The sequence below is a fragment of the Microtus pennsylvanicus genome, chromosome 19 (genome assembly GCF_037038515.1).
Source record: "Microtus pennsylvanicus isolate mMicPen1 chromosome 19, mMicPen1.hap1, whole genome shotgun sequence".
NCBI lineage: Eukaryota > Metazoa > Chordata > Mammalia > Rodentia > Cricetidae > Microtus > Microtus pennsylvanicus.
Window position 1 is genome coordinate 13,455,250 of NC_134597.1, and position 24,118 is coordinate 13,479,367.

General features: G+C 41.0%; 1 protein-coding gene across 4 annotated transcripts in view; it reads right to left on the bottom strand.

Moving 5' to 3' along the window:
- Cttnbp2 (cortactin binding protein 2) overlaps window positions 1-24,118 on the bottom strand; it is a 154,505-nt gene that overhangs the window by 43,422 nt on the left and 86,965 nt on the right. For all 4 annotated transcript variants that reach the window (XR_012908571.1, XM_075953866.1, XM_075953867.1 and 1 more), the window contains 6 exons: window positions 22,516-22,719; window positions 21,137-21,236; window positions 19,074-19,224; window positions 15,877-16,128; window positions 5,123-5,240; window positions 558-833 (listed from right to left, as the gene is read on the bottom strand). Coding sequence is in view for 3 of the 4 variants with exons in the window: in XM_075953866.1 (XP_075809981.1) it covers window positions 558-833; window positions 5,123-5,240; window positions 15,877-16,128; window positions 19,074-19,224; window positions 21,137-21,236; window positions 22,516-22,719 (1,101 nt within the window). In the remaining variant the exon portion in view is untranslated. The remainder of the gene's footprint in view (window positions 1-557; window positions 834-5,122; window positions 5,241-15,876; window positions 16,129-19,073; window positions 19,225-21,136; window positions 21,237-22,515; window positions 22,720-24,118) is intronic.

Here is a 24,118-nt window from a genome sequence, read left to right on the forward strand (position 1 = left end):
CAAGAGATGTTTTGTGAGCACTTACTGTGCTCAGAAAACAGACTTCGTCTTTTTAAGTTGTCATGCCTGTCAAGCAGAAATAAGCAGTTACTACCCTGACCCATCCCATGTGGGAGTTAGAATCTTCATTAAAGAATGTCTTTCTATTTGAGATGGCACTGGACCCTTGTCATGGCGGTAAGGCACCAGCATAGCACAACGCAACTGTCACAGCCTGAGAGCAAATCTGGAGTTATGTTCAGAAACTGTATATAAGCAAGCATCTGTAGTGTGCTTAATTTCTTGCACTTACCTCAAACACAAGAGTAATGACAAAGTTCCATCAAAGGCTTTCAAGTTATTTATTCCCTAACATTATTTGAGACATCAAAGTATTTTTATATTAGCAGGCTACGTTATGTAACAGCTCGTTGTGAAGGCTCAAGGTTTTCAACACTGGCAGCTGCCACAAGCCCAGCCTGGAATGTATTTTATCAGTGAACTGTAAGGTTACGAAGCCCGCAAGCATAAATAAACCCAGACGCTTAACTTTCTTTTCACTTCAAGGCTGGTTATACCTAGCGTGATGGATTGTATACTGCTGGGGCCGAGACCGATGCAGGAGTCAGTCGTGTTATTAAATGTCCCATCTTCCAGACTCCACCATCCATCAGAAGAGATGGCTTGGAAGTGATTTGTCAGAGCTTGAGTCACCGCCTTGGAAAAATCATCCCAAGATGTCTGTTTGCGGATATTTAAAGCACATATTGTGTGTTCACATTCGAAGTCGTCAGAACAATTGTTGCTTGGCTGAATTTCACCCACGGAAATTCTTAAAGGTATCTTGAGAGCATCTGTTCGAAGAAGAAAGAGATGGAAGTTTACAAACAGTCTTTATAGAAAAAAAAAAACCAAGCAACGCTACCAAATAAAATAAGCAGATATGAAGGTTTTAAAAGTACATCAAAGGACAGCTATCTTATCAACATTAAACTGAGCCTTCTTGTACTGGAGCAGATACTGGTCTCCCAGGCTCACCACGGTTTCTTTGGGAGCACACAGAGTGAACTATTTATCGTTGCTGTAGTTCAGTCTTTTCGATTTTATTGATTTTTTTTCCTTCAGAAAGATTCTCAGGCTATTAAAAAAAAACTCAGGAAGATCAGAAACCGTTCATCTAGAGTTCTCTATACTGTCTTTATCTTTATAAACAATGTCATAGACAAGTTATGATACAGTTCCAAAGGTCAGTAGGCTTACGAGAGTCCCCTGAGAGGCACACAGCCCTGGGTCTGAGCCTCAGACTCAGCTCTCTCTTAGCTCTGTGAGCTTGGTAAATGTCTCTGGTCTTGCTGTCCCTCCATGTCTTCCACAAAATGCGGAAAATACACAGAGAATAGTCATGAGAATAAATGAATTTATGTTAGTAAGGACTGCAAGGAATTTGACATGGTATTTCACAATGAATACCGATGAGAGGTAAGTGTTCAATGTCACAGCAGGAACTGTGACTCTTAGTGCCCAGTGAGCGAACATTCCCCTCTCAGCTCGCCTCTCACCCCAACAGCAGAGGCTTCATGTCATCTTCCCAGTCTGGATATACCAAATGCCTGGAGTTGTTACCCATGCACTTCCGTTCTCAAGATGTTTACTCAAAAATCACTAGTGTTTCTTCCTAAATCTTCTAGGTCTGATGTTCTCATCATGATAATTAATGCATTTTATTTAAACATTCAATACACCATTGAAATAGAAATACTTCTAGTCTAAAAACAAAGTGGAAAACTTTAGAGATATTCAATGAAATTGCTGAAAAATGTGTACCTAATGAGGTATAAATAAAGCAAGTGTAGAAATTATCAAAAATGTCATCGTCTCTCCACAGATACTGCCTTGAGTTGACTTCCTACATATCTTCAGTTGCTCAAGGACTGAAGTCATAGAGGACATAGCAAGGTTATATTTTGCTTTATTAAGGATGCACAAAATGCAATAGGCAGAAGCTTACTAAACACTTTCACAAACGGTGAAGACTTGTGAAATACACTTTTGTTCTAAAATCAAATGTTTCAGAGGACGACAGAATACACATGCCTATAAGGCCAGCGCTACCTAGATTTGGTGTGTTATTAAAAAAAGAAAGGAAAAGAACGTTGGGAAGGGGACATGAGAGCGGCTACCCAGGGTAAGTTGGGAGTGGCGATAAATAGGATCAAAACACATTGGAGGCCTGTGTGAAACTCTTTAATTAAAAATCATACAAACAAGTAAAATCTTAATTTGAATATAATAATTCAAATAGAAAACCAAACATATCATTTTCCTTTCTGAAATGGCTTTTCCACTTATTTACCATTACTTTACTTTCCAGTTCGCAGTGGCCTCTGATTTGCACAGAGGTGTCCGGGCTTTGCGCTCCTCCGCAGGCTCCTCTGTTTTGTCAAGGCTTTCTAATGACAGACTGTTTCACAACTGTCTTCTGTCTTTTGTGCCATCCCCCCACTGACCTCTGCTCATTTCAGGCCTATAACTTTAAATACCTCTGACAGACTGCTGACTGTCACACATATCTAGGTCATACTTTCCCCGTGAGTTCTGCTGACTTGACACAGATATCTCAACTTCATGCTCCGAACAACTCCTGGTCTTTATTAGCCAAGTCAGCTTCACCGTTGATAGCCTTCCCTGTATGGGTGGCGACAACTGCATCCTGCAGTTGCTCAGGCAGATCCCTTAGAAGGAGCCATGATTTCCCTCTTTTCTACTCTACATCTTGTTCATCACAGTGTTCTTATGACCCTTCATTCTGGATCTTTGCATCCCGTGCTCTTTCTCATGGGCCCATCTGCTGTAATCATCAACATGACCCATGATTTTGACCGTTCTATTGAAAGATATATGTTTTGACAGCCGTCCTTGATTTTGTACATGACTCTGTACACTCTATTCTCAACAAAGTAGCTGGTGAAAGCCACCGCTCATACCATCTGCTATTCTCTAGCTACGAGAAGCCCTTATGATGAGTGTTTAGCTTCATTTCTGTTGCTGTGACAACATAGGGGAGGAAACAGCTTTCTGGTTTCCAATTCCATATTATAGTTCTTATTCTCTGCAAAGTCGACACAGAAACTCACGCTAACATCCACAGTCAAGAATAACAAAATAATAAATGCACAGATCCTTGTTTGTTTTTCTTTTTTTTTTTTTTTTTGCTCTACTTAGAGTTTTCCTTCCTTATATTGTTTAGGACCTTCTGCCTAGGGAATGATGCTGCCCACATTGAACTGGGTCATCTTATATCAACTAACAATCAAGGCAACCCCCCACCACAGGTATGCACATAGTTCAACTTGATCTAGATAATTCCTCATACAGACTCTCTTCCCAAATCTGCTAGCTACAATAATAGTCAAACTGAGACAATACACTTATTGTGTGCAATATAGGCAATGCCTATTTTAAATACACCCATGACTATGAAATCATTTCATAGTCACTGTGGCTGTCTAGATAAGACCTGCACAAGAGCAGGCCAGTCAACAGTCCATCATTTGTGGAGGAGGGACTTATGGGTACCCACCCCTAGCTGAAGAGCTTTGGTATCAAATTACTTTTTGATATAGAGCCCACTACACAGGAGAAAATATACGGCCGATGCTATAAATCTGACCAAGAAGCCTTAGCAAACTCATATAGTCTCCAGGAGTGAACCTATTATTTTGCTAAATGGACCTTGAAATATTTATCTCTACATCCACAAATTAGTGTGTATCTCAGACCATACTGGAGAATTTTCTTCATGCAGAGGTCAGAACAAGTCAATGTAGAACTCACTCCTGGTCAAAGTCAAAAGACTGATTTTCTTTGGAGTGCTTAATCATAATGGGACATTTTTTTTTTTTTGTCATTCTTCTTTTCAGACCCATGGAAGAGAGAAGTAAAATAGAAGATCCAGAAGTTGAAGGTCAAGGAGGACCACAACAAAAGGGTCTTCTGAAAATGACAGGACTGCCACCCTCATGAATTCACAGTGGCTGCCTGGGTAATACCCACACAAATGGGTATTTGTCAACATTCCATCATCTATGGAGGAGGGGCTTATGGGCACCCATCCCTAGCTGAGGAGCTTTGGGAAGTTGCATGTTGCTTGAGGAGGGAAAGTCAGCTTTCTTTAAGGATGTGGTTGGTCTCTGGTAGGTCAAACATGGTCCGGTGATGTCACATGCCCGTGTATACGTGGGCAGCACATATTACACCATGCAGGTTATTAAGTTGGGAGAGGGGTTCAGGAGCAGGGCTGGGATCTGGGATACACATCACACATAGCTCTGATGGTTGACACCTGTTACCACTCTGGAAGTGGAGGCAGGAAGATCACTGAGTCTGAAGGTAGTCTGGTATACACACTGAGTTTCAGGGAAGGGAATGCTACATAGATACGCTCTGCAAGGAAGAAAAGGAGAAACGAAAGAAGGGAAGGAGGGAAAGAGGGACAGAGGAAGAAAGCAGCAAGGGAGGGAATGGCTCCATATCTGAGTGTATAATTAGAGATGAGAGCATTATTTTAGATGTGAAAATTTTGCTTATCCTAAAGAATAATTATTTAAACAATTGACTTAATGGCCGGGTTGAGGGATAATAGATATGTTACAATATTTTCTATGATCTGGTATTCCATATCCATAAGCCTATAAGGGAGCTTTCCTTAAAATGTATTGAAGATCATGTACTTGGAGAGCTGGAGGGGACCCATAGGAGAAATCAGTTATCTGAAAACACTGGTAGGTAACCAAGTGTTAGGAGGCAACCCTCTTGCAAGGCTCACAGGACCAGCTGATGCAGAGCTCACAGAGGATTTTCCTCACCTGGCAGTCTAAAGTCTCCAGAGAAACTTGTTGGGGCAATCATGTAGGTCGTTCTCTTGGGTTAGCCAATAAAATCTAAGAAAGAGCTAGCTAGCACTATTTGTATGGCACAGGACTTCTGGAAACTTGAGGGAAAAAGCAATGACATAATCAAAAGAGTTTCTGCTCTAACTAAGGCTCTGAGGGTGAGTTCCTTAGAGCTGCGCGAGGACATCTCTCCCAGCACGCTAGAGGCCCCCCGCGGTGTGCAAGGATGACCAGGCTGGAATATCACTCACTCAGATTCTCCAGCAAATGCTTGCAGTCGTCAGTGGCAACATCATGCACAGTCCGGTTGCACTTGTCTCTCCTTTCCGGCTCCAGTCCTCCATGCTTACACAAGATTTCTAGGCAGTTCTGCAAAGACAAGAGCACTGTTATATCCATGCCCAAGTTAATGAACGTGAGTGCAAAACCCAAGAGAGAAAGTCAGTCGCCTGTGGCCAGCTGATCAAAAATTTATGTCAGAGGCTGGGCCTGGTGGCACATCCTGTAATACCCACACTTGGAGGTGGAGACAGGAGCGTTAGGAGTTCGGGATCTGTCTGAGATATATATGGCTTGACGTGGTCTTGCCCTTACCCATCACGGTATAAGCCATCCTCAGCTATGCAGAGAGACGGCCAGAAAGAAAAGAACAAAAGAAAAACAAACACAAATGAAGCAAAAATGGAAGTGAAGATGGCTCAGCCAGTTGAGGCACCACTGCCAAGCTTGTTGATATGGGTTCCATCCTCAAGACTTTCCTGGTAGAATTAGAGAATCCGCTCTCAAAGCTGTCCTCTGACCTCCACACACGCATGCGTGCTCGCTGAGCAGTTGTTTTACAGAGTGAAATAAAGAATGAAATCACTTCAGCAGACCATAGCCCTCTCATAACAGTTGGCAATACAAAACAGAAAGACTTTTGCTTCGGTTGGCTGCTTCTTATTGCCTCCTGGTAGGGTATTATTATTTTTTATAAGAATAATGAGAACACCACGTGGGCCAGAAAATGGAAGGCAAACTAGGCATTGTTCTTCCTAATATTCCTCCCAAAGGCAGGCAAGCAAACAGAAAAGTATATAGACAAACAAGATGGGCAGACAGACAGACAGAAACACACACACACACACACACACACACACACACACACACACACACACACTCATTTAGATATACCTGAGATGACTCTGCATGTTTGAATTACAGGAACTGAAATATCTGTACCTGTGAAGTTTTCCCACTTTCTCTTCCTCCCGCAGTACTGAGGATGAAGTTTTGGGCTTGCATAGGGCAGCAAGCACCTTCCCCTCCCCCAGCCCTTGGATCTCATAGTCTGTCAGGCAGTGTGCCTCCAATCACTCTGCAGCAACGCCAATCAGACATTCATCAAAGCCTTCTCTACTCTTGGCGTAGAGATTACTTTTTTGTCTCGTAAAAACATTTTCCCTTCCTAATAGTAGTAAAATGGTCTCCTTGCAATACAACATTCCCACGAAGAACACACTGCTGTGTATTGTGGAAACATGGCCGCAAAGTGAATCTAATTAGAAAGGAACCGTTTGGCTCTGCATGCTCCTTCTCAATCTTTAGCTACCCAACCTCCATAACTATCTTCTGATTTTTACCATTAGTGATTGCTCCAGCTTATCCTTAAACTCGGCATAGACGGCTGCAGGCACACTTTTACATTTAGCTTCTTTTATTCAAAGTAACTTCTAATATTCATCCGTATATCACTAGTCATAATTGAACTTGACTTAAAAAAGTACTAGAGTGTGGCATTCCTGGACATAAACATGCAACAAATGATTCATTCCATCCCTGTTGATGCACATTCGGGGTCTGCCTTGGACTTTCCAGGGAGTGTCCCACGGTGCACAGTTGAGGGTGTATGCACTAGCACTAGGCTGCTGCAGAACAGGTCAAGCGTCTGTGCTGTATTAGGACACACTGCAAGCACTGTTCACAGTGGCTGTACCGACTCACACTCCCCGGAGGAGCATGTGCGAGTTCCAGTTGCTTCCTGTTGCCTCCAAAATTCACTTTTCAATACAATAATGAGTGCACGAATTCAGGGAATTTCTAGGAACCAGCAAGCAAAGCAAAAAGGAAGTTGGAACTACCAATTAACATGAAATGTGACCAGAAGCCTTGCTGAGGGTCCTTTTGGGTGTTCATGGGATGCAAGGCGAGACCTACAAACTGGAGGAGCTCTGTTAGGAGACCCCTCAGTGAAGAAATTCTGCTTGTCTTCAAAGAAATATACTGGGGCATTCGCTTCTCTCTGCTGGCTCTTGCTTAGGTTGGAGGGGCCATATCATTAAAGTCTGGCTGTCATGGGTCGACAGATCAGCTTTAGAAAACCACTAAGCTAAATTAACTGAGAGGAACACCTATTTTATAAACTAGTTATTGAATTATTGTTTATAAAACTACTATAAAGAATATAATATATTATTATATTCTGTTAAGTGAATAGGACAGCCAATAAGAAGTTAAGATAATACAAACTGAGACATTACTCAACTAGGCTTCAATAGAATACAAAATGGGAACAAAATTTTGCAAAGTCCAGGATCACAATAGGCTTTTTAAAAACCACAATTATTCTGTAATTAGTACTTGTGGCAAAGATAACAAAAGCTGAAGCACCTGGATACATGCTATTGGATACAATCATATTTAAAAGCATCGCACGGCCTTTATAACATTCCTGCTTTAACTTCCTAATGTGTTTCAAATAATGTCTTGGGTAGGACTGCCATGTGACTCAAACAAAAGTTGCAGAGTCCTTTGATGCTTGGCATAAACCAAGCTTTCCGTGTTTATTGGCAGCTGTAATTTATTATAGTCATTGTCAGTTAGAAAACATCCTAGTTAGCTAGTTGATAAGGTATCGGTGCACACAGCAAATATTAGTCTAAAGGTAATTTAGGTGATGTAACCTTTAAATTACTTTTTTTTAATGCTAGAAATTTGCAAGTCTCTCAAATTAAGTTTCTTTGATTCCTGACCTTCAAAGTGTGTTGTTTCTAGTTGGCATTATGTGCAGGTAGGGCGGTGAGACGTAGTATAACCAGTGCTGCCTTTTTCTTTAAGGGAGCTTGGAAGATGTGTTCATGAGGATAGGCATTCAAACACTGCTACATGCTCAATCTTATGCTGGTGTGCAGGCCTCATGGGAAACACAAACTACATGAAGACTGACTCAGAAGGTCCTTCCCAACAACTACAGCTACTATATAACATTTGAACACATGCTAATGTCCAGGCAGTTTCTGACACTTTGCAAGAATAGTCATGAATCATGCAATTTTCTGAAAAATGTATTATTATATCATTCATGCCACCCAAACATCCCAGACTGCACTTTCATATACTGAGATGGCTGAATGTCACTAGGTAGAATAATTTTATTGCCGTCATCATGTATTTTATGAACCAATGACTGAAATATTGTTATGTGGTGTGTGGTTGACATATTGTTAATATAAATATTAAAACACACATATGAAGTGCTATGCCAGGCACTATGTTAAGGTTCTGAGGATAAATAAGGAACCAGTTCCATGTATTATGGAGAGATAAAAAGAGCCATAAAGAATTTGATATGGGGCTGGGAAATAGCTCAGCAATAAAGAATGTGCCTAGCAAGTGTGAGGGCCTTTTAGATCTCCAAGACCCATCTAAAGCTGGATATGGGAATATGCATCCCAGCACTCCTAGAGTAAGGAGGGAGGCAGAGCCAGGCACTCACTGGCATCTCAGTCAAACTGGTGTAGGCAGTGACTAGCAAGAGAGTATCTCTAAAAAGGCAGACGGCTACGACCAACTCCCGAAGTTGGGCTTTGATGCCTGCATGCATTAATGTCATGTATGGATCCACACTCATGCACATGAACATACATACACACACAATGCACAGATACAGACAATTTCTTTTATGTTACATATGGAGAAAAGTAAGAAGAAAGGGCTGGCATGCTAGATTACTGTAACAAATGCCCAACAGAAACACTTAAAAAGAACAAAAGCTTGCTTGCAATCAGTTTCAGAGATTCCCATTCTTGGTCAGTTGCTTGTGTTGCTTTGGGCTTTTCATTAGGTGGCAGAGAACGACAGGGGCACGAGGGAGAGCAGAACTGAGAATCTTATGTTGACTTGGAAGCAAAGGAAAGAAACAGAAAGGGTCAGGGTCCCAATATCCCCTTCAAAACAATAATCCTGTATGTCCAGAGGATTCCTAACTAGGTCCCACTTCATAAAGCTTCCGCTGCTTAAAACACAGCAAGAGAGCTATATGTGAGACAGCAGGGAATTTTCACTTTACAGAAAAGCAGGAAGAAAGAAAAATGGAGAACATGTCTACCTTTCCATCCCTCCATGAGGGGAGGAATGAAGAGGAGGCATGCTGTGATAGAGTTTCTGGAAGTAGGCCGCAGTGAGCAGCATGTCCGACCCAGGCAACTAGACAAATGAGTTTAAACTGGAGTCTTCTGGAGATGCATCTGCTATCACAGAGATCTACACCCTGGTGTCTTGGGCTTCATTTGCACCCACATTCCATTTGTCAGAACAGAATCTTCATTTCTGACCATGAGCCCAGAGTAAAATGTAGGGATTCATGATCACAGAGAATGAACAGAAGAGATGCAAGGATGATGAAAAATCTCTTCCACAGTCATTTAAGGAGTGCTCGGAAGCAAGGGACCAGTGCCAAGGAGATAGCATACAAACCCCAAGTTCAAAGTGTTAGAGATAAAATCAAACTCCTGGCAGAGACGCGGAACTTGTGAAGGGTCAGAGGGGAAGAAAGAAAGAAAGAAAGAAAGAAAGAAAGAAAGAAAGAAAGAAAGAAAGAAAGAAAGAAGAAAGGAATGAAGGAGGCAGGGAGGAAGAGAAGGAAAGAAAGGAAGAAAGGTTTACAATTGCACAGATAATGCCCAGCTAAGTGCTGAGAACAGTCTTTGGGTGTGGGTGTGCCCACTATCCTGCAGGCAGGGGAGGCAGAAGCTATTAAGATAGACACACTGACATAAGCAAGTAGGTAGACGTAGGTGTAAACTGGTTAAAACAGAATTGTCAGAGGGCAGCTATAAGGCTGCGTGCTAAGCAGCGTGGGTGCTTCTCTGTAGTCACGGGACTACGTGCAGGAAGGAAAATGCTATGATCAGCTCTGTTTGAAAAGCTGATGGATGCACGGGAGAGAGATATCGGGAAGGAAGAGAGTGAGGAAACAATGTTCTAAGAGGACCGTATTTGTTCAGTCACTCATTGGTTCAGGAAACTGCTTCTGAACCAGATTCCCTGCTAGAAACAGTACACACAAAGATGAAGAAGAAATGTGCCTAGCGGATTAAGAAGGAAGAGATACATACAAACAATTACAGCACAAACTAAGTAAGCAAAACGTGAGCAGGTAGGTGCCTTGGGAACTTCTGAGTCTGAAATGTCTACCCAGATATTTTTGAGGCAACAAAGGTCAGGATTTATGAAGATGGCATTTGAGACTATGGGGACAGTAGCTGTGAAGCCAGGGAGAGGTTGGTCAGGCATGTGGGTTACATACAACACCCACCAGGAAAGGTGACATATGCTTGCAGTCTGAGGCCAGTGAGAAGGTGCTTTACCATTGCTTTAGGAAATCCTACTCGAGGGTGACAGAGCCATAAATGGATAAGAAGCGAGTAAGCTATATTTAGACATAAATGGGTATGAAGTAAGTATCACCATATTTAGCTGTTGGGTAGGTCCTACCCATGGCTACATAAAGAAAGTGGAGATGGCAACAGAGTCCAGCCTGCATCAAAAGGGCAGACGAGAAGACACAAGGACAGGATGCATGGAGTAAGTGAGGAAGCAAATAACCAAAGTTAATTTACTAAGACATAAAACCTAGAGCTGTGCTGGTAATCTGAACTCGTGGAGTACGGAAAATGGACAGGTAAACAGAGAAGCCTGGTACTGCTTTCAGCTCAGGAAAGTGAAGAGGTGAGCAGATGGAGCTGCCACCATGGCGAATCACAAGGAAACCTGGTCATCCCCAGGGCTGCCATGCGTACCTCTATGCTGAGAGGTTTGAAGAGTGAATGCCTGCAATGAACTGTTCCACCAGGACAAACAGAAGCATAAGCAGGATTGTACTGGGCAAACAGAATGTTTGGAGATGCACAGAGATGAGCTGAGAGCTTTGAACAACGTTCCTGAACAGTCTCAGAATATTCCGTAGCCATAAACACAAGGTTCTCAACTACCGACAGACTCTCTGTGCGGGACGTCAATGAAGACAGGACAGAGTGACAGCGGAAAGGTGTTTAAAGTCAGACATGTTACAGCTGCAAGTAGATGAGCCCCCAGTTCCACATTTTGGGTGAGGGGTTGAGCTTGGTTATAGCGATGCTTATGGTCCCCATTATGTTTCTGCCAGTCAATCATTGCGGCCACAAATAAGCAAGCATTTGTTTGATCTTCACCTAATGCTCTGGAATGAAAACTTAAGGGAATCCTTCCCTTTGTTTACATATAGTATGACAATTTTTTTTCACTAAAAATTAAAGGGGAAAAGAAATTGATCACAGAAGATAAAAATAAAGAGATTTCATGGCTGGAGAGATGGTTCACTGTTAAAAACCCTGACTGCTCTTGTAGAGGGACTGAGCTCAGATCCCTGCACCTATGCTGGGCAGCTCACAACAGCCTGAAACTCCAGGCTGTAGACGGATCTGAAGTCTCTGCCTTCCACAAGCACCTGTTCTCATGTGCACATTCCCACACACACACACATGTTCACATAATTAAAATGATAGATTTCTATTTATTCCAAATACCTGCTGGTTCTCTTGGTTTTGTGCCTCCTAAATACTTTGTCTGACTTTCCCTTCTTTAAACCTGTTGTACGATTCTATCCAATAAGGAAAAATTCCAGTGACCTCTACTTTGCACCTAAGTGGGAAAAATACAAATCTTGGGTCCCATACAAAATGTTCTGCACATTCGTACCTCATCCTGGCCACCTGAAGAACAGAAGTGGTTGCTAAAAGATAAAAGAAAATGTCAGATATTCCTAGGGCGAACAGCCTGGCAAAGTCACAGATCACGATCCTATCCCAGTGCAAGGAAACCTTAGAGACGCAGTAGGTGAGCCACTGCCTGTCCAGAGGGCACTGGGGCTGCCTAAACATGACTTCTGGGATGTTGAAGAGACAAGTTTACAGGACAGGTCCAGAAGTCTAGCATGAGTCTGTGATTAGTTACTGCAGAAAACACAGTGGGAATGAAGAACCAGAAGAGATTGTTAATAAAATACAAACAAAACCAGGAAGAAGCACCCGGAATGCATCCTTGGAATTGCTTGAGCATAGCCAAAGGGGAAGCAAGGATGGTGCAGTATTAGAAGTCCAGGAGAAAGAGGCTTGCATTGGATTCTAAAACTATTAAACAAGGTAGGGGAGCCTCACATGAGTAAGGATGATAGGAAGGCATGGACTTGGGGGACAGATGAATTAAAAGTCTGACTGACCCACAGAAGATTCGCACACAATCCCCTAACAGCTTTGGGAAACTAGCCATGGTGGCCATATGTGTAACCCCAACACATGGGAGGATAGAACTCCCAGATTTTTTTGAGTTTAAGGCTAGCCTGGGCTATACATGCCGTTCTAGAATAATCTGAATTTTAGAAGAGACCATATCTCATACAAGCTACCACCAAGAAAAAAAAAAAGGATAAAAAAAACCCCAGAACGATAGATAAATGAATAAACAAGATTTGTCTGGGAACAAAAGCTTTTATCAGTGATAGAGAAATTCAAATTCAATCTCATTTCGTTGGCAGGACCTCAAGTTCTCAAAAGCCCCCACAACAGCAAAGAAAGTTACGCTAAGAGGTTCTTTTATCAGGCTCCACATCCCCCATTACCAGGAGTCTTCCCTATGGTCATCCTCATAGATTCCTGAGAGGTTTCATTGTACTAGGTTTCTTGCTCATCCCTGAGATGCCTGTCCCCAATGCAGAGCCTCAACTCTCCATCTCCAAACCAGGCAAGACTTCTGGGGGATGGATTGTGACATCATCAACCCAGCCACATAACCACAGTGGTGCTTTCCCAGATGCATTACTTTCACCCACACTCACATGCAAATATCAGTAAAAATCTAGGATCTTCGTCGGAGAGAGAATATGTGGTATATGCTTCTGAGTGTCTTGAGCAGAACCACCAGCGGTATATAAACTAGAAAAGTTATGTGACCAACTGAGATCGTTTTTAAGGCCCTGTTGTGGTTAGAGTAAAATGATTCCACTACACACTAATGGTTGGGATTTATTGTTTCTAAAAACTGGCCTTTGCAACATATTATAAATGGATAATCTGGGAAAGCTGTTTTGGCCAGAATGAAACCATTGTTTCAGACGAGTGATACAGATAGATTTTTATAATAATTTTGACTAGAAAGGAAGGATGTAGGGGAAAAAGAGTGACAGAATCAGGAAATCTGGGCTTCATTCCCAGCGAATATCTATTAAACCCTCTCAGGTTTATATGTTCTAATCACAAAGATGTCAAAATGGAAGATTAAATGCCTACCCTAGAACTAAAAAAAAAATCTATAAAAAATCTATTATTTAAACAGCTTAGCATTGTGTGTTGTCAATCACTCCTTAAAATCTCAAATCAAAAACTGATCTTATGCTTTTTAAAAGGCTATGGAGGAGTCCTATTCTGAGAGAGAGAAGTCATATTTCCTGTTACACAACAGTGAAGGAGCATTTACTGCGGAGATCAATGGAAATATCATCTTTAATCATCAAAACTACGGGACTAAGAAGAGTTCATATTGAAGTTGCTATGCGGCAGCATCATCCTTCACTGAAGGCTAGTACCCAGGCCAGGAGGTTCCTCTCGGCCCAGCAAAAGAGGTCCAGAGGTACGGTAGGGAAACAACTTGGGTCAGATTTGCTTTGCTGCTTCCCTGTGTTGTGCTGCAGGCTAGGATATTCATAACCCACCTCTATCAGCCCCATCTCACATTACAGGGTTTTGTTGTTGTTGAAGGAATGGTTGTGAGGAACCTACTGTCTTTCCATGAACCTTCTTGTCACTGAAACTACTGGTCTCTGAGAGCCTGCATTTTCAAACTTAAATGACTTATACTTCCCATTTATGTCTCCTAAAATCTTTTACACCATATATATACCACTAAAATGATACATATGTATCATACACACACACACATACACGCACACACACACACACACACACACACACACACACACACACAGAGTTCTCAGAATTATTTCTTTTGCATCAACGAGTAAAATGGGGGAAACATAAGACTAATAAGCACTGAACATGCTTTTTCTTTTCCTTCTCTTTGAAAACTGTGAAGCACATGGTGTCTGCAGGAGATCTAACAGTTCCATACACAAATGTGGAATGAATCTAGTTCTTAATTCAAGCATAACCCAAACCACCTTCCATCACACCAATCGATGCTTTTTCTTTGCTCCTTCCTGAAAGATACTATCTTTCCGTCCAGCTTACTTCTGTTCCACACCTGTCGTGTTCCATCCCTAGACATTTATTAGTTTGTGTGTATGCATGTCTATGTTTCTGTGGGGGGGTATACGGATGTGTGTGTACATGCTTGCGTGTGTGCGCTTGTGAAGACCAGAAACTGACTTTGGGCGTCTTCTTCTGTTGCTCTTCAACTTGGTTTTTGAGGCAGACCTCCTCCCTGAGTGTGATGTTCAGGGTTTCTGCTAGGTTAATTGATCAGAAAACCCTTGAGGTCTGTCTGTTTCCACACCTCAGTCCTGGAGTTGCAAGAGCATGCCGCCACATCTGGCTTTCATGGAAAGTACTGTTTATCGAAGCTCAGTTCCTCACGCGAATGCAAAAAGCTCTTTACCATGAAACTTTCTTCAGCCCCATCCCGGAACAGTCCTGTCTAATAATTCCATTATTACCATTGTTCTTACCACCTTCCACTTTGCTTTTTTTCTTTCAGCAACAATTTTTTCAGTATCCTGCATGGTATAAATACTATAGCTAACTTAAATAATTTAAACTGGATAACCGCTTATCTTAGCTATTTAAAGCGTTCCACTAGCTGTATATTCATGGGTATTTTTTAGATCAAGCCCCTTATTAAATTTTTCTAAAGGCCCCCACACCAACAATGACACTCCTATTGCACTTTCTTTCTGTTTTTCGTTCGCTCGGTAGGGGCTGTCAGTCACCACTTCTATGTCTTTTCTGTCTCTCCCTTCACCTTTATCATGCTCCCCAGTGGTCTCCAGGACCAAAAGGAATTTCTACTGCCTTTAAAATAAACAATCCCGGAAGTGACTATTACTAAAAGCTGTACTGAAGTACGCAGTCTCTGTTTCTCCACATCGTCGATCGAGGGGCTGACCTGATGTCTGGTTATCACTCTATGTTCTCTTTGTCTCCTTATCCGTCACTTGTAACTTGTACACCTGCCCCTAGTCTAAGAGCTAAGAGCAAAGTGTTTCTTCAGACATGAGCGTGCACAGTGAGCTGCACTCGGGAGCGTCCTAATACCTCATTATTTGTAAAGACTACTGTTAGTAACAGAAAGTGCACAGGAATAAAACCTACAACCTGAGCCTCCCTCTAGATAGCAGAGCTTTAGTTAGTATGTGGCCTTGCTTGTAAACCACCCACGAATCCTATTAATACTGATCTTTCCTTCCTAACACAGACGAAATAAAACATTGGGAATTACTCTCATATTTCTTTTTGAAAGACTGCAAATAGAAGATATTTCTTTTTGAGAAAATTGAAAATTCTCTTATGTCCTTAGCCATAAACATCTGCGGAAGAGAAATGAATGTCAGTTTGTACCAGCGGCCGCTCATCGTCTTTTGCACCGACATTACTCCATTTCCAATTACCCGGTCTACACACACCAGATCAATTGCAGAGGGCTATACCACGCATCACTTTCACAAATGGGCGATGAGGCCAGCTGCTAGCAGACGCACCTTGAAACCTTTGGAAGCAGCAATGTGGGCAGCGGTCCAGCCTTCTTTGTCAGCGTGGTTAATGAGGTCTGCAGGAACCACAGGCTTCAGTGCACCTGTTGGGCTCTCGCCTCCATTCAAGGTGAACGAGCCTGACCTGGGCTCTTCCACACTCAAAGGGTTCCCACGAGATGGCACTCTATGGTACATTAGGAGCTTGAGGCTGTCGACATTGCCCGTGTCCACGGCTGCGTGAATTGGTGTCCAGCCGTCCTGAAAACAAAGTGGCCAGGGGGAAAGTGTTGATAATATTCATGATGAGAATGGTGTTATTTTAAAGTCTACCTATAAATGCTCTTCTTGGTCATGAGCCACTGTACCAAAGAATGAAGGTGGTCCACGCCTGTGTATTCCTAATGAACGTAAGCTCTCTGACTTTCACTGGTGACATTGTTTCCCACAACTGTGATTCATGTTGGCTGTTAAGCCACCATTTCCACCTAATAGTCACCATCTGGAATGAACAGATACTGCCTAGTCTCCTGAGCATTATGCTTGACCAAGCAGAATCTCAATTTAATAGTAAAAATGGGAAGAACTTTATCCTAATGAGATTTTTAAAATTATATGCAATAATAATGGTATTAGTAAATTAGTAATAAGCTGAAGAGCACTGCTGCAAGCCAGTTTTACTTCAAGAGCAGTGACCAACCTTCAATAATCTGAACGTTTTTATGCCAGCTCTTCCAGAAGGAAAGATTCTGGGTAATAGGGAAGAGGTAAGAAAGCAGGAAAAACAAAGTCAAGTTGTTTTACTTGACGCCAATGGCAGAGGGATTCTAACATGGTCTTCCTTAGAAAATTTTCCACCAGAATCATCGAGTCTATTTTCTAGAATGAACTGCTCTGTCTGCCCCCAACTCCCCCTGCCCACTGTCAGTCTCAGGGCAGGGGTCCTCAATTTTGCAGCCTCAGCACCCTCTGGGACTCTTAATAATGCAGGTCCTCCAGCCTCTCTCTAGACAAGAGAACCTGACACTGGAGTGGGTAAGGCCCAGCAGCTCTTCAGACATGCCAGCATGTGAACCAATGGATTGAAACCTGACAAGCATTGTTCTAGGGAAACCCTCTGTTCCCCTCTCATTCTGCCACAGAGGGGGGTCTGCCCCCTCCACAGGAATCTTTGTTTCTCTTTAAAGATTTTTCCAAAGAATTGACTTGTTTGGGGGCTTTTTTCCTACCTTTACATTACAGTTTTAACATAATTTTCATATAGAATTCCATATTGTTAATGTTAAATACTTTAGTGAGTTATAATGTTTTCTCTGTCTGTCTGTCTGTCTGTCTCTCTCTCTCTCTCTTTCTTCTTCTTCTTCTTCTTCTTCTTCTTCTTCTTCTTCTTCTTCTTCTTCTTCTTCTTCTTCTTCTTCTTCTTCTCTCTCTCTCTCTCTCTCTCTCTCTCTCTCTCTCTCTCTCTCTCTCTCTGTGTATGTTGAGAAAGGTCTCACTATCCAGATCGTGCTGGCCCTTGCCTCTACCTCCTGAGTGCTGTAATCACAGGCATATACCAGCACAGCACTATTTGTAAAGGAATGACGTAAAAGCTAAGAAAATTATCCAGTAAATGGGAACCATCTCGTGTGTACTGCGTATTGTGATCCTTTCCCTTTAGAACAGGCTTTTTTCTGCTTCTGGATCTAAAGCTCAGTTGACTCAGACAAGACCACACAGCTTGTAATTAAAGCAGGGTACAGTCTGTATTCCAGTCAGGTAAAGCAGGATCCTGCTTTCTTCTGCAGTGTTAGGACCTTAACCTTATGGAAGCCACAGAGACTAAGTGCTGACGACCTTCCTAGTTCACAGAGGCCAAACAGACCTTCTAGGAAAAAGCAAAACAAGATAAAAACCTTTCAACATCCCACTTTCTTTTGCTACTTACCAGAAGACGTAATTATTCCCCTGGAACCACCCGGGAATTGTACTGTGCTTTCTGTATTTCTAAAGATCCTGTTCAACTCAACAGAGCTAGCTAGAGGGTATGGATCTGCTTTCCTGACAGGCTGTGGTTCAATCTCCCATGTTGCATTTCTTACTCAGTTGATGATACAAAAATTTATTTCTCTTTCATCTATAAGGTGGGAGTTTGTAGTGAATATATATAAATACCATATATTTTTGAATGCAATACATAAAATAACAAGGAAATGTGTAACTAAATTACTTTTTTCAGATTAAAAACAAAACCAAACAGGATGTGGAGAGATAGCTCAGTGGCTAATAGCACTGGTTGCTCTTTTAGAGAACTTGGGTTTGGTTCTCAGTACCCACATGGCCCTCACGGCCACCCGTAACTCTAGCTCCATGGAATCTGATGACTTCTTCTGAATTCTATGGGAACTAGGCATGTAAGGGATTCAGACATACCTGCAGGAAAAACACCCACACACATATAATAAGAATTTTAAAGTTCAGTACAAATTTAAAATTGAATAAAAACAATTTTAGGGTTTTTTTTAAAACTCTAGCAATAATCCACAATGGAAAACATGTATACCTGGCCTCATTATCTTTGCTGCTGTTGATAAGTAATGAATGGTTCATTTCAGATAAATTATGTAATAACATGGAATGTCTAAGAATAGTACTTGTTCACTGAACAAAGCTTATACTTTCACTGTCTCTAGTTCATACTTTCATTGTCTCTAGTTCTGAAATACTAATAGCACCATTATCTTTTTTTGTTTGTTTATAGCCCCCGAATTTGGATGACTGATGAGGCAAAATGGACACAATTTTTAATTAGCAAGCCAGAAACTTAAAAGAGGGGCCCCTTTCCGATTCAGTATCCTTAAAGCCAAAGTTCAGCTAAGGAGTCTATTTCAATGTGCAGCTGTTCTTTAGCATTTATGGGGAAGCAGTTTCAAAGCTATATCCCACCCCGGCCTGGTCCCTACATCCCCGAAGAGGCACAAATCCCTCATGAAAACTACTGTAGCATTTACACAGTGCGTACATGCATCTTTCCACGTTCTTAAGTCCTCTCATATTCCTTAGGAAGTTGTCTACGTTGCAAACGCTATGTAACCAGTTTCTATGCTGCCTTGTTTAGGGTGACAAAGTCTGCGCTTGTCACATAGAACACCCAAGTATATGATTTTTGAGCCTATACTATTTTCAGACACAGTATGAATGACAAACTCTCCCAAATGGGTACTTACTCTAGTTTTTATACTCCGGTCAGCGCCAGCTTCCAGCAGGAGTTTGATACACTCTTTATTTCCATTTTTACAGGCCAGGTACAGAGGTGTCTGTCCTCCAGCAGCAGCGTGATTAATGTTGGCATCATATGCAGTTAGTAATTCTATACATCTGCACACAGGATTGTGATTAGTTACACAGAAATGGGAGGTCAGCTTGGAAGTGCTCCCTGGTCAGATCCAACTCTAGATGATGTGCATAGCAAGCCTGTATACTAACATGCACCGACTCTTTTTATTAAGACCCAAATCGGTTATTATGAGCCTTATTGCATTGCTTTCACTTTCATAAAACTAAAAACAACATTGGTCATAACATTTATAAAAATTAAAAAAAAAAAACCTGTACTTCTACAAATGCTCAAATCCAGTTCATGATACATCTAACCAACTTCTATAGGTATTGTCCTTGGAACAGGTTTGAGTTATTGGCGTAAACGGTGGGTTTAATCACACTTGGTCTGCATACTATTTGCAATTCAAAAATAGATGGAGCCTCGAAACAAACATGGGGCTGCTGAATCATTCTGTGATTTTTCTTTCACTCAAGAAAACGATTATAAATAGCATAGACAGCCGGGCACCATGTGCGTTCTCTATAAAACGTCGCAAGGGGGTTGGGAAAAGGGCTGCCTTGAGAGAAAGATGGAAGTGGTTGTCTCTTTGGGTGGTAACTGGCTTCTGAGGACACAGAGCTACACAGAACAAGGAAAGGAAGTAAAGCCAAGACTGACTTAGTGACTACTTCAATACATAGAGATAGAATCTGAACAAACTGAATTAGGGGAAGTCCAGTTGTTTGTGTGTGTGTGTGTGTGTGGTTTTTTTCAGTATTTGGCTAACATAATAAATTACATGTTGATATATTTGTGTTACATGTTCTTTAAATTTACTGATTTCTTTTCCACTGGGTTCCTCCTTCAAAAGCTATCAATGTTTCTGTTCTGTGACAGTTACATCCTCCAAGCAAGGAGCATCAAGAGGGCCTGGTGACACGGAGCTGAAGCACAGACCGGGAAGAGAGATGTGTCTTGTAGGACACAGAATATAACCATAAGAAACAGCAAAAGCAGCACCTGTGGTTTCCAAACCTAAACTCAGGCCCACGAGAGGTGCGTTAGATACGAAAGGGAAGATGACACTAGACACAGAAGGAAGCATTTGGAATATTATAGACTATGTTTGCAATGAATAACATTGGTGTGAATTCTAAAAAGCCTTATTTTAATAACTGTGCAGTCTGAGCTGGAGAAATAGCTCAGCTGTTGAAGGCTAAGGCTCAAAACCAAAATGCCATGGACTGTGTAATCTGTTCAAGAATATTTCTCTCAGGACAGATGGATTCTAAAGGGGAGAGCAGTATATATTCTTCACAATCTGCCAGCTCAGTACACGCAGGACAGCAGTTTGGCTATATTCTATTATTAAAATATGACTTTTAGTTTTGAAAAGTAATCCCTACATTTAATGACTTTGAACTCCTTTAGAAATCATTGTTAAAGGCACGTGCATACTAATTAGTCTGTTCCCTTTGAACTTGTACTACTTTTGGTGTGTAAAAGTCCTGCTTTAATTTTTCTCTTCATTGCGAATGCAGCAAGATGAGCACGTGGGCCTATCACATAAGTTACAAGAGGTCAATAGGATTATAGTAAATCATATAATTCTGTTTGACTTCAATGGTAGCTCTAACAAAGGTCTTCATAGAAAAGGTGAAGCAATGAAGCACTCGGCAGTCCTTACTTGGTTCCCCAGGGGTACGCTACAGCTGACCTTTTCCAGAAGCAAATTCACTGATGTGTAGTTCAGACATGGACAGACACACACTTCCTTCAGTTACAACACTTCTCTATCCTTACAAAGAACAAATCGAGGGTCCTGCTTTGCTTTTGAACCCTCAAATGTGTCTGGTTGATTTATTTGTCAATCCAGTTAAGCATTCATTTACATATTTGTATTTGTGCAAGAATATGAAAAGGGGTGATTTTCATAGGAAAAAAAAATGAATGGAGAACATCACTTACTCAAAATGTCCCTGAGCAGCTGCAGCGCACAAGGGTGTGAAGCCATTTTTATCAGCAGCGTCGACTCGGGCTTCTGCGTTCAGCAGCAATCGCACACAGTCTGTGGGGTTTTTTAACAGAAAGTCGCTGTAATTCTCCTCTTAATGCTAGGATGAGCCAGGTTCTCGATAAGCTGTGGAGAGATTCTAACAGCTAGAGGTCCTCTCCTCTGCACAGTTGATCTGACAGCTATGTCCTGCTGCATGTGGCATGTCATGAACTTTCATAAGAAAGTCATCCCTTTTCCTGAAGGCATGTTAACTCCAAAGTCACTAAGACATGAATTTTAAAACTATTTCCAGGAGAGTTGTTGATGAGGACAAAGGAATACCATATACCAATAAAGTACTTTGTTAGACTCTCCACCAGATTTTCTTCAACATAATGTCTTGGGGCAGAGAACCAGATCCATTTACCAATTTGTATTTATATAGTTACACTCTTAGTGAATGATTGGTGCTAATTTAATCACCAAAGTGCTTCTTTGTGGGACATCCTACACAGTTGAAGATCAAGAAAAGCCCACAGAAAGTTACCTGAGAAATAAATATCACTAACAGAGAGGTATTATAAATAATATTGCATGATCTAAATTTAATTTCTCTACAGTAGGGAAAATTCTCCCAGGGCTTCTGAATTCCCAAAAACTTTAAAACTAGAGTCTTCTCTGCTTAAGAAAATACTGCATCTATCTGAAGCACCCGTCTATGGCTAACATCCGCTGTTAACTTAGGACTTGCAGTAAGCATGTCTTATTCTGTAGTACCACATGTTTTAGTATATTTAACTATGGGATTTGCATTTTAAATAGTGAAAAGAATTTAGTATCCACTGACAGATCATTTATAGTGCCATAACTTTTCAGTTCTCAAAAAAATAAAGACAAAAAACCTAAATAACCACAGATTATTCCAAGAGCACCCTTCCTATCTAGTAAAACCTCACCGCAGCACCCACTTCGCACCCTAATCCTAACAGCCTGGATTCTCTGCTCTGCTTCCATAGCATAAATCAGGGTTATTCTGTCCTGACAAGACTGATCCCACACAGACAACTTGATTCTAAAGTGCAATTTATTCATTAATTTCCACGTGGACAACACATTTTTGGTGTGCATAAGTGAAAATTTTCTTTGCTCCTAGCTTTATATTTGACATTAACTACATAATTAGGCCTTTAAATATTCATAAGACTTTAAAAGTCATATAAAGAAGATTTACCCATTCCTCCTTTTAAAGGTGAAATTCAAGTGGAATTTCTTCTCACAACAGTGAATTAATCACCTTTGTAAGTGTGGGGTGAGGTAAGATCTTGTATTTTATTATTATTATTATTATTACCTGTATGTCCATTCTTAGCAGCAGAATACAAGGCAGAATGGCCATCTTCACAGGAGTAATTTATGTCCAGTCCTTCTTCATTAAGCAGCATTGATAATAAAGTGACATTTCCCTGGGCAGCAGCTTGCTGAAGAAGGGTGGGCCTGCCAGCCAGGGGGGCAGGACCACCACTCATTAGCAAAGGGGTTAGGGAGGGTGACCAGCCTGTGGGTTAAAGTGACCCTAGTTAGAGAGTAGGAAGGGAAAGAGAAGACAGACACTACGATTCCTCTTTGAATCACACACACAGAGACATGAACATGAATCCCTAGAAGATTAATTACATGGTCTCTACCATCACCAATCTGTTAATACTTTGCCCAAACCCATACTGTTATTTTAGACCTTCTGTCTGCTGCTATTTCATGCTTAATGTGACAAGTTATTTTTAGTTGTCAGTCTGGCACAAATAAGAGTTAAATGGTTGGTAACCAAGATGGCTTCCACACGTTATATACACTGATTTCTGTGGATTCAAAAGCATATTGAATTTTTAAATGATGTAAAGGTTACCTCAGTTTCAATAGCAATATGGAAACATAAATCAAGAAGGTATAAGATAGCACAATAGTTAGAAACAGTTTCTTCAACAATGTTTCCAAGACGATTATTTTACATAAACTAGAGGGTGGGCCTCACTCTTTTGAGGAGTTTATTATGTTCCTTGAATATCCTTACTTGGGAAACAAATAATAGATGCTAAGAGCCACCATAAATACCAAAAACTATATTTGCCTTTATGATACAACAGCACATGGTGCAGTAACAGCTTTGAAAACTACCACCTCTTGCCATCTTCCTAAAGAACTTTTTAATTGGCCCACAAAGCAGGGCCCTCTACCATACAGCTTTAACAAAAATTGTAAGAGTTATCGTGGTTAGATAGTTCTCATCAGTGTTTAGCAGCTTTAGAAGAGAATCTGTTAAGAGTGTGAAGTCGGCTGCATATAGCCTGGAAAATTTTCTGAATCCTTCCTTGATCAAAAGGCTGTAAAAACAGTAAAATACAAACGTTTATTTAGATGGTATTTGTATCTTTTTGGCTTAAATACACAAGAAAGCCCAAGTGTTTTTAAGTAGGGCTGCACATAGGCACACAAACACATATCTCAGGGCAGACTTCCCATGGGCATATGTGATAATCCCTGCAGAAAGATTCAATGGATGGACACTTTAATTTCCCTGAACCGAGGTATTAGTTATACTAATATGAACTCAATAGTCAATTCTTATGATTAATGCCAAGTTTTTGGCCTCAAATTCTTTCATGATATAATAAAAATTACATATAAAAGAAATTCCTCAGAATATTTAAAATTCTTTATAAAAATAAATCAAAAAGAGGCCATTTATCCAACTAAAACTATACTGAATATTAAAATCTTGAAATTATAGTTTTATAACCAATTATCTGAATCCATGGATAATTTATTGTTTTATCATACCAAGACAGCAATGACAGACAAGATTAAAGTTTTTATAAAATTCAATATTTCTCAAATCTTTATAAAATTTCCCCATGATACTTATAAGGTCTTCTTAGAAAAGTAGTATTTTTACTTCA